Source organism: Anoplopoma fimbria, chromosome 19, assembly GCF_027596085.1.
Source record: "Anoplopoma fimbria isolate UVic2021 breed Golden Eagle Sablefish chromosome 19, Afim_UVic_2022, whole genome shotgun sequence".
Classification (NCBI taxonomy): Eukaryota; Metazoa; Chordata; class Actinopteri; order Perciformes; family Anoplopomatidae; genus Anoplopoma; species Anoplopoma fimbria.
The window spans coordinates 27,240,234-27,252,509 of NC_072467.1; the positions used below are offsets into that span (position 1 = coordinate 27,240,234).

Below are 12,276 nucleotides of genomic sequence, written 5' to 3' on the forward strand. Positions count from 1 at the left end.
GTCTCTTTAGAGAAGGTCAGGTCTTCTTCTCAGGTCGCAGAGAAGATGTTTTTGTGTTGTGACAATAAACATCTTTAATCTTCAATCTTAAAAACCTTTGAAAGAGGCCTCAGCAGGATAAAAACTAGTCTGAACAAGACACTGTAGTTGTAAATAAGTAAATAAAACATTATATATATATATATACAGCATATCTTTTACAGTAACATCAGTAAAGAAAAGAAATTCTGAGCATCAAGAACCTTGGACTTCAGATTTTATTGAGAGAAAACTATTTTTGAAAACACCAATTTAATGACCAATTTCATCATAAAGTGATGTTTGCCTGGTTGATTTATGTAAAAACATTTTGTAAATATCAAATCTTGGTTCTAATTTCTGCACTTGACTGATGCAACATCTTTATTGTTTTTATGAAAAGGATATTTTTATTGTTTTTTATTTTTTATAAATAATAAATGAATATTTTCAGCTCCAAACCCTTTAAAGTAAAGTCATGTCACAGGTTGGAGAGCAGTCCAAACTGAATAAATGTTTATTGTGTTTGTTTATTTGCTTTTTATGAAAAGGATATTTATATTGTTTTTTATTTTTTATAAGATTAATATTTGTATTATTTGTTTTTCGTTTTTTTAGTAAATGGATATTTTTATTTCTTCTTACATTTGTGTGATTATATTTATCGTATCACATCTCATATGTTGTTTTATATTTACTATATTGCAAAAAGCCTTTCACATCTTTAAACCTGTATAAACGGAGTGACAATAAACATCTTTAATCTCGAATCTTAAAAACCTTTGAAAGAGGATAAAAACTAGTCTGAACAATACACTGTAGTTGTAAATAAGTAAATAAAACATTACATATATATATATATATATATATATATATATATATATATATATATATATATATATACAGCATATCTTTTACAGTAACATCAGTAAAGAAAGAAAATTGGACTTCAGATTTTATTGAGAGAAAACTATTTTTGAAAACACCAATTTAATGACCAATTTCATCATAAAGTGATGTTTGATTTATGTAAAAACATTTTGTAAATATCAAATCTTGGTTCTAATTTCTGCACTTGACTGATGCAAAAATACAGCTTTGCACCAGAGAGACGAAGGAGACAAATGAAGTCTTCTGACGGGACAATTAAGAGAATAACGGAGAATAAGTAAGTTAATTAAGGGTATAAATGATTAACTTGATGGATCAAAAAAGCCAAATTGAGCTCCTAAATAAGTGTCTTAAAGAGAGTGATTTCTAATTTAAGGACATTTTGCCTGAAAAGAGTGAAATTTAAAGATATTTCAGATTTAAATATCATGTTTTCATCCTCTGATCTCTGAGTCTCATTAAAGAACATCAGATCAGATCATCTTCTCAGGTCACAAAGAAGTCCCAGCATGTAGAATAAAGTCCTGAAGTACTCATGTGTTCTGCATCACTGAGTTACTGGACTCCAGTACTTTCATTCTTTGCTTCTCTTTTACTTCTAATCCACCTGAATGATAAATATTCTACTTTTACTGCATTTATTTGGGAGCTTTGGTTATTGCAAATTCAGATATTTGATACAAAATATAATGAAAAAATACACAATGATGTTTTATCATAAAGAGTAAACTACCCAGCAGAATAAAAACTAATGTACATTTAAGAAATGTGTACACATAAATCAATACATCAGTATTACAATCCAATAAACATATATATATATATATATATATATATATATATATTACTCTGAAATGAGCCATTCTGCATGATGAGTAATTTTTTTTTGATACTTAAATGTTGAATTCAGCTGTTTTAAATTCTGAACACACACACACACACACACACACACACACACACACACACACACACACACACACACACACACACACACACACACACACATCCGTTTGTGAATCATTTCTGTCTTTTTTTGTTCTGGAAGGATTTTATAAATCCAGTTGAGGGAGATCATAAATAAAATAAACGACCTCAGTGGATTCAGAAGGAACCGTCTCAACAACATGTGTAATATATTACATTCATTTCATTTGATTTCAGGATTTATTCAAATAACTAACTGGTTTGATTTTAAATGGGGTTTTTCCAAACCATTTGATTAAGAGGAGGAGTGTAAATGTAGGAGATTTACTTTATTTTTCCTGTAAGATTTTCTTTTTTTCTTTGCAAGATATTGAGCTCTTTTTTTTCTGAAAACGAAAATATCATTTAGCAGAAGACAGCGAGCTCAGCCGACACACACACACTGATATATAATAATGATATAATCTATTAATGTCTTTATTAAATCTACATGGATGACAGGAGTCCGAGTGTCTCCCACATGGTGCTGCTTTACTGGATATTATTGTTTAATAAACGAGTTATTAAAAGATTATCCTTCATTAGACTCAAACTGATAATTAAAATGAAATAAACCCTTAAACTGAGACCATTATGGGATGGAGATGGAAGTGAACTTATGTTTTGTTTCCATTATTTTTGGAGAATAGAAAAAGCTGCAATAAGTCAAAAATATTGTTTTAATTTAAATAATGTGATTTCTCCGCAACTAGAAGCTCAGCTGTTGACTAAATAATTAAAATGTATGGAACGTTATTTTAATACAAATATGGTTCGAGTATAAAAATCTATTTGTTGTTTATCATGTATAAAAAAACTAATTATTATAATTATTGTTATGTTTATTATTATTATTATCCTCGTTTTTTATTCCATAGCTACTACTGCAGTCGTTATTGTTGTTATTGTTGTTATTATTGTGATTATTGTGATTATTGTGATTATATATATTTATGTTTTTATTCTTCTCAGGTGTTTAACGCGCACTACAACCTCACGCGCCACATGCCCGTGCACACCGGCGCGCGGCCGTTTGTGTGTAAAGTCTGCGGGAAAGGATTCAGACAGGCCAGCACACTGTGCAGACACAAGATCATACACACTCAGGTATTATTATCATTCATAAACACAAGATCATACACACTCAGGTATTATTATTATTATTACTCATAAACACAAGATCATCCACACTCAGGTATTATTATCACTCATAAACACAAGATCATCCACACTCAGATTATCACTCATAAACACAAGATATCACTCATAAACACAAGATCATACACACTCAGGTATTATTACTCATAAACACAAGATCATACACACTCAGGTATGATTCATAAACACAAGATCATCCACACTCAGGTACATAAACACAAGATCATACACACTCAGGTATATAAACACAAGATCATCCACACTCAGGTATGATTATTATTATTCATAAACACAAGATCATCCACACTCAGGTACATAAACACAAGATCATACACACTCAGGTATGATTCATAAACACAAGATCATCCACACTCAGGTATGACCAGCATTATTGATATTATTCATAAACACAAGATCATCCACACTCAGGTATTATTTTGAAAATAAACACAAGACCACCTTATTATTTTAAAATGTTTTTATGAACTTGTTTTATTTTAATGAAATTGTCTCATTTATTAACTATTATTTATTTATCTTATATACTTTTTTTACTTTATATATTCAAATAAAATAATACAAACATCTTTTGTATCAAAGTCCTGATTTAAAATAAATAAAAATAAGGCCTGTTTCTGTTTAAGGTTGATTTATACATATTAATAACTTTATATAATATCGTTTCATGATTCCTGCATTAAAAGACCTGTCAATCAATTTGAACTGCTATCAATTTAATATAAGGAGTGATCCAGAATGTTCTCTCTGTGTGTGTGTGTGTGTGTGTGTGTGTGTGTGTGTGTGTGTGTGTGTGTGTGTGTGTGTGTGTGTGTGTTGTGTGTGTGTGTTGTGTGTGTGTCCATGTTTATTATCACTGTTTTAATCCTGTGAAATTTAAGTAAATAATAACAAATAAAACAATGCATCCCTTAATTAAATGGCTCAGTGATGTTGAGTCATCACATTTAAGTCGAGCTGAAATTTGAATTATTTGTGTGAATAAATCTAAATAATAATAAAAGCTATTGAGCTTTTATTATTTATTTCAGCCTGTTCGTTGAGCTCGAGCTCCTCCTCTGGTGTCACTGTGACTCTCCATAATGCTCCAGCCTCCCTCCAATAAATCAGCATTATTTGAGAAATAAAAAAAGAAAAAGAAGTGGTGTTTGTGATTTTATCGATTTTGTAATTTTTTTATTTTAATTTTTAATTTTTAATTTTTTTTAATTTTTTAATTTTTAATTTTTAATTTTTAATTTTTAATTTTTAATTTTTAATTTTTAATTTTTAATTTTAATTTTATTTTTTTCAGGAAAAACCGCACAAGTGTAACCAGTGCGGGAAAGCCTTCAACCGCAGCTCCACGCTCAACACGCACACACGCATCCACGCCGGATACAAACCGTTCGTCTGCGAGTTTTGCGGGAAAGGATTTCATCAGAAAGGTGAGAAATTATTATTATTATTATTATTTAACCTTTTTGTTTGAAGAAACAAATAATCTGATTTCATTCTGAAGACAAAATCTCTTTTTTAATAATTCAATAATTATTGTTTATTTTTATCATCTGTGCTATTGAAACACTTCATAATGACATTAATTCACAACTACTATAATGATCTTATGCAAAATAGAGTTTACATATGTGTTATTATAATAATAATTATAATAAACAATAATAATAATAATAGTATCATAGCAATAATAGTAACATTACAATAAAAATGAATTAAAACAAATACTATTTTTTTTAATTATTCCACTTTTCACATCTTCATTTAACATTTCTAGAAGCAGTTATAAATGTAGCTTTGCTGTGATATGATAGTTTAAAGACAAAATATTGTTTCTTAATGACGTCATTGTCTCAAACCAGGCTGAAGGCCAGACAGCAGCATCTGTCAGCTGTCAATCAAAGTAACAGCCAGTCCAACCACCAAATCACGACTCATTAATTAAAAAAACATATAAATAATCATGAAGCATCTGATGAAATGGACAGACTGACAGACAAACACTTTAATGTCCCTCTGGTGAATATTTGTGATGAACTTTCTGTGTAAAATAAAAACAAATCACATTAAAAACACACAAAGGAGACATTTTTAAAAAGTTACACAAAGCTGTACTTTTAATATACGAACCAGAGATGGAGGAAGTATTCACCACTTTTACTTCAGTAAAACAGCTGAATTCAACATTTAAGTATCAAAAAAAAATTACTCATCATGCAGAATGGCTCATTTCAGAGTAATGTATATATATATATATATATATATATATATATATATATATATGTTTATTGGATTATAATACTGATGTATTGATTTATGTGTACACATTTCTTAAATGTACATTAGTTTTTATTCTGCTGGGTAGTTTACTCTATATGATAAAACATCATTGTGTATTTTTTCATTATATTTTGTATTAAATATATGAATTTGCAATAACCAAAGCTCCCAAATAAATGCAGTAAAAGTACAATATTTATCATTCAGGTGGATTAGAAGTAAAAGAGAAGCAAAGAATGAAAGTACTGGAGTCCAGTAACTCAGTGATGCAGAACACATGAGTACTTCAGGACTTTATTCTACATGCTGGGACTTCTTTGTGACCTGAGAAGATGATCTGATCTGATGTTCTTTAATGAGACTCAGAGATCAGAGGATGAAAACATGATATTTAAATCTGAATATCTTTAAATTTCACTCTTTTCAGGCAAAATGTCCTTAAATTAGAAATCACTCTCTTTAAGATACTTATTTAGGAGCTCAATTTGGCTTTTTTGATCCATCAAGTTAATCATTTATACCCTTAATTAACTTACTTATTCTCCGTTATTCTCTTAATTGTCCCGTCAGAAGACTTCATTTGTCTCCTTCGTCTCTCTGGTGCAAAGCTGGATTTTTGCATCAGTCAAGTGCAGAAATTAGAACCAAGATTTGATATTTACAAAAAATGTTTTTACATAAATCAACCAGGCAAACATCACTTTATGATGAAATTGGTCATTAAATTGGTGCTTTCAAAAATAGTTTTCTCTCAATAAAATCTGAAGTCCAAGGTTCTTGATGCTCAGAATTTTCTTTCTTTACTGATGTTACTGTAAAATATATGCTATATATATATATATATATATATATATATATATATATATATGTAATGTTTTATTTACTTATTTACAACTACAGTGTATTGCTCAGACTAGTTTTTATCCTGCTGAGGCCTCTTTCAAAGGTTTTTAAGATTCAATTAAAGATGTTTATTGTCACTCCGTTTATAAAAAGATGTGAAAGGCAATATAGTAAATATAAAACAACATATGAGATGTGATACTAAATATAATTACACAAATGTAAGAAGAAATAAAAATATCCATTTACTAAAAAAACTAAAAACAAATAATACAAATATTAATCTTGTAAAAAATAAAAAACAATAAAAATATCCTTTTCATAAAAAGCAAATAAACAAACACAATAAAGATGTTGCATATTGTTCATGGGTTGTATTGCATCAAAACATTTATTCAGTTTGAACTGCTCTCCAACCTGTGACATGACTTTACTTTAAAGGGTTTGGAGCAGAAAATATTTAATATTTTTCTATCAAAACTAAACAAAAACTGCGTCAAACTGTTTATTTCTTTTTTCGTGTCCCGGTCTGAACTCCCTCCTCCTCTTGTCTTTCGTGCAGGAAACTACAAGAACCACAAGCTGACGCACAGCGGGGAGAAGCAGTTCAAGTGCTCCATCTGCAACAAGGCGTTCCACCAGGTGTACAACCTCACCTTCCACATGCACACGCACAACGACAAGAAGCCCTTCACCTGCCCCACCTGTGGCAAGGGCTTCTGCAGGAACTTTGACCTGAAGAAACACATCAGGAAGCTGCACGACCTCGCCGGCACGCAGTCGCCCCCGCAGGCCTGAGGGGGGGGTGGGGGGGTGCTCAGCTCGGACCCCCGACGAAAGACTGTGACCAAATCCCCCATCAGGCCTGAAACTAAGCCTAAATATAGCAACTCGTGCCCTCAAATGAACAATTATCGTGCGTTGATCCTCTGATGACTTCAAATGTTTCCTTTCATCAATGGTTCGTGGCCAAAAAATGACAATAATCCTGCTCTCAGATGGGCTTCATTTGGCCACTTGCTTCTTTCTTGTGCAGCCATGAAATTCTCCAAAACCTCTGATATGTATTAACAAAAAATATATTTAACTTTCACTCTGAGGCCCAAAACAACCGGTCAAAATCAAAGCCGATGAGGCAGAGATGTCCCCTTGTTTTTATGGTTTAAGCTCTGAAAACAGTGGAGCCTACATTTCCCATAATGCATCTGGATCGTGTGTTTGGATTAGACCCTCCCTGCCTCGCTGTTAGCTTTTCAAACTCCACTATTTTGGTCTGTAATGCAGGTTTTCTGTTTCCAAGCTTGCAGCCTCCAAAGCCAAGCTAAAATAACCCCGATGACATCACTGTGACATCATCGGGGTTGTTTCCTCGGACTTGACAGAACTTCTCCTCAAATGAGACACCGAAGACATTACACAACTGGCTGAGGAGTACAGACCCTGAGAGACAAACTGATTTTCATGTGTGAAATAATTTGTGAAGCGCCCCTTTAAATATTGACCAGCGTGGTTTTATTTGACTGATAAAATGTAGGTGGTTTAGGGGTCATGACCCCTGTGCAGTGTTCAACTTTGTCCGATCAAAAAAGAAAGCAGACAACAATGAGAATAAGAAAACGTGGTGAAACAATCCGGCCAGACACCTCCTCAGTATTTAACACACCTTGTTTTACATAAAACCTATAAAGTCCAACAGTATTCTATCACACTGAGCTCAAGTAAAATATTTTATACGAAGTTAACGTTTGTTTTGAGTCGATATTGAGTTTTATTGAGTCCCACAAAGTCTGTCATCTTTAAACTCCTACAAAATAAAATACTTTTCCTTTGTATAAATGTCCCTCCAGCCGCCCTTCAGGCCTGTCGACCCCAAACTTGACCTTTTCCTCCCCTTCGATCTTGACCCCCGCAAGAGCCATCAGGACACGTCCTAGCCCCTGCAGGCCCCGCCCTGGGCCCCCCTCAGACCTGATACCACTTGACCCTTGACCCCTCTGACCCCCCGATGCCGGCCTGCAAACTGACCGGAGAAAAAAAAAACTCCCAGCTCGCCGCGATGCTTCTGACTCTCTCGTCTCCACTGAGGACGCTTCAGCGAGGACGAACTGAACTTTCCCCGTCCTCTGATTATTAGTCGATTATATTATAATGGTGGCTAATTAAAAATGCTGTTAGTCATCAGTGATTACTGTTTTTCATTATTTTTCAGTTGCATCTCAGGATGTGAGATTGATGAACTCTGAGACCAGAGATGAGGTGAAACAACACGGATTTTAGTGTGAAAACCAACATTTCAAAACAAAAGTCTGCTGATGTTCTATGTCTTTCTTACTGACAACAAATCCCATGAAGAGACAAAACCAACAATACGTTTATTCTACGAACAAGTATCGTCTGATCTTCCATGTTTCTTCATCACCATAAGCATAGACATTAGTTTATTCTGACTTAATCACACAAACACCGTCCTGCTGTGACAAATACTCACTGGAGAAGCAAATGTGGATTCATCCGCTGCTGAAAATAGTCCCCAACATATCCGCTATTTCCTGTTTCTTTTTTAAAAAACTACAGTGACCAGCTGCTTTAGGAAACTACTGATGAAACTAAGTATTTGTACTTTTTAAGGATTTACATCTTGAGCTGAGAGACAGACAGGAAGTCAGAAAAAGTGTTCTAACACGTTGTCGGTTTACGTCTTTTCGTCAGATTTGTGGACAAAAAAGAAAAATATAGACAGCATTCATGATAGAAGCTAGAATCAAACTGCTGTTCCAGAAGTTTGAAAGTTTATTGTTGACCTGAGAGAAAATAATCTTAATTAACGGCCCACGTATGTCAATGGTTTTCAACCCTTTTGCACAGTTTTCATCAACAAATGGAGCTTGTTTAGTCGTCATTATGAGACCCAGGTGGAGGTATTTTTTGCACCTTTGTGAATCATTTCTATTAGTAATAATAAACATTTAATTTAAACATTTAAAGAAACACAAGCAGTCAGATGATCAAACAGGTTTCAGACTCACATGCTTCAACGTTTCTTCTGTTTTCCTGAGCAATGAGGGATTATTAGGGACGTTTCAGCTGCAGGTAAAGAAGTTTAGATGAACTTTGTTTGTTTCCAACCTGTCTGATCATCCGACTTCTTGTGTTTCTTCTATTTAGTGACTTATAATGTTGTTATTATTATTAGAAATGATGGTCGAAACTACAAAAAAGCACTGTAAACTCAACTGTATTAAACAAGAAACATCCTTTGAAGTTTAGGTTCTATAAAAAGGACAATAATTCCTACACTGTTGATGGGATTTGGATGTGAAAAATCGGATGGTGATGAATTTAAACCCACTCATAGTTTCACCTCTTCATCTCTGGTCCGTCTGTTGTTATTTCTTTATTTCAATCTCAGGATTATTGTAAAAAAAAAAAAAAAAAAAAAAAAAAGTGTTTTATGATATTTATTTTAAATTGTGCTACTGTTATATAAAAAGAAAAACGTTTCTTGTCACGGTGAAGGTTAGTTTTTATTTGATTTGTTTTTCCGGTGGGAGCCTCCTGCTGCAGACGCTTAACAAAGAAATAATAAATAAATAAATAAAATCTGTCGTCACTTCTTGGAAACATTTTATTCCACTTTAAATATCAGACAAAGTATATTGACTGACTATTAACCAAACAAATGCAATAGTATATTTTTTATTCATACGCTGGGGATCTGCTTTTGAAGAGTTTGGATTCATGCAATATCAAATAATTATTTTAATTTAATATTGATGTTTATGTCTCTGCTGAGAAGCACAGATACATTAAAACACAACATTCAGAGGTTTTATTTCATAAACACAGATATACTACATTTTCTTTTGAACAACTTTATTTATTTTCATGATAACATAGTATAAAGTACATAAAGTATCAGTGAGAGTTAAACCAGTAGGCTGAATTTCTGCCAGGAAAAGACAAAAAAAAGTACAAAAAGAGCAAGAATAAGATAAGATAAGATAAGATAAGATAAGATAATCCTTTATTAGTCCCGCAATGAAATTTTAAGTTACAGCAGCAGAGAGTTAAAGTGCACACAAGAGACATAGTAAAGAAAGACAAAAATATAGATAAAAAAAAGATAAAAATAAAAAAATGAAAAATAAAAAAAAAAGTAAATAAATAAGCAATAAAAACATAGAAAAACAACAATAACTGAAATATAATATTTACAGACAGAAAAAACTATTTTAATATTATTATATAAGAATATTTAAAAACAAATAATCAAAATAATAAGTTAATTTAAATCAAAGTTTATAATGTAAAATAAAATAAAATGAATTCACTATAAAACTTCTTTATATATTTTGAACTCTCAAAAAACCCAGTGAACTTGGTTGTTTTATTCATAACTTTTCTTCTTGTTCTTTTGGTTGTAGTTCCATGAGACATCCACTGGGGGTGATCGCGGGCGAGTCCAGATTGAATGGGATTCTATCGAAAATTATGCTCTTTCACCTGCTTGTTTTGAAATATCGCAAATTTTATTGTAGATTCCGCAAGAAATATAGATTATGGTTCAAAAGTCAAATGAGTGAAACTTATGTCCTTTCGATTTCTTACAGTTTGGGCCTTGTTGGCAATAAATTATGTTAAAAAAAATTGGTCAAGGTTTATATTAAGAATATAGATCTGAACTAAGCTGAAGTAAACATTTCATTAAGGAGGACTTTCCGTAAAATGACAGTACTGTATAATTATAGGAAGGTATGATTATTATACATTTTGATTTATAATAAGGAACATACCGATCAAAATAGCTGTAAAAGTAATCACAGTGTAGTTTCATTTTTTGAACACCTTTTTTTAGAATCTGAAAAAAATAAATATTCAGCTTTATTTTAGCCCCACCCTTTGATAGCAACTTTAAAATTACTTGACAAAAAATTACCAGGATTCTGAAATAAAACCCCGTTGGCTCCCATTCATTCTGTGAAAATACAAAGATTATTACTTCTATAGGAAAAGTACCATCAAAACTTTCTCTTTTAATCAAAAATGTAAAAGTACTCATTATGCAGAATGGCAGATTGAAAGTATGTACATTATTGGTTCATAATTATGGATACATTGTTGTTTTCAGCATTTGAATGTTGCAGCTGTATCAAGTAACTTAAAAGTAGGAATATTTGAATAAAATAATAAAAGCTGAATATTGATTTTTTAAGATAAGTATCTGATCTAAAAATAAGATGTTCAAAAAATCCAAACGCTGATGACGTCATGTTATTAACAGAATGTCAGATAAGACAAGATAAGATAAGATAAGATAAGATAAGATAAGATAAGATAAGTTTCTGAATCACTTTATTAGTCCCGGCACTTCCTTTTATTAACATATAATAGTATAAATACACAAGAGACATAAATAAAGACAAGATAAAAATAAAAAAAATCCTCCTTAAAAATAAAAAAAAATCAAGTATTATAAATAAGCAATAAAAACAGTAGAAAAACAACAATAACTGAAATATAATATTTACAGACAGAAAAAATCTATTTTAACTATTATTATATAAGAATATGAATTAAAAACAAATAATCAAAATAATAATGTTAATTTAAATCAAAGTTTATAATATAAAATAAAATAAATTCACTATAAAACTTCTTTATATATACTTTGAACTCTCATAAAAACCCAGTGAACTTGTTACATACAGAACTTGCTCTGCTTACGTCATCACGCTGCGACAGGCTGAGCAGGAGGCCGCTCCTCAGCTGCGGCTTCTGATTGGCGGAGAGGCTTCCGTTTATAGCATCTGTGCGTAGCGGTGGAGGCGGTGTTAGATCAACTCAGCTCCGCTTGCGGGTGAACTTTACTTTAAAAAAGTGTACTCCACTTCTTTTAACTTTACGTTTGGGTGTGCACGTTTGAAATATTGCTCTAAACACGCACGGTCCCGTACAGCGCACAGACACCGCCCACACGGGGTGCCCCTGTACATAAAAACAAAGTCATAGGCAAAATAAACGCTGGCCACCAGGAAATAGGAAACCGGGCGGTCTTGCCTTCAGAATAAAAGTCAACACTATATTTGTTAGAACAGTTAGAGATATATA

General features: G+C 32.1%; 1 protein-coding gene across 1 annotated transcript in view; it reads left to right on the plus strand.

Annotated features, from left to right (window-relative positions):
• fezf1 (FEZ family zinc finger 1) overlaps positions 1-6,966 on the plus strand; it is a 7,877-nt gene extending 911 nt beyond the window's left edge. The window contains exons 2-4 of the mRNA XM_054619218.1: positions 2,845-2,979; positions 4,343-4,475; positions 6,731-6,966. Coding sequence (XP_054475193.1) covers positions 2,845-2,979; positions 4,343-4,475; positions 6,731-6,966 — 504 coding nt within the window. The remainder of the gene's footprint in view (positions 1-2,844; positions 2,980-4,342; positions 4,476-6,730) is intronic.
• Positions 6,967-12,276: the final 5,310 nt, after the last annotated feature.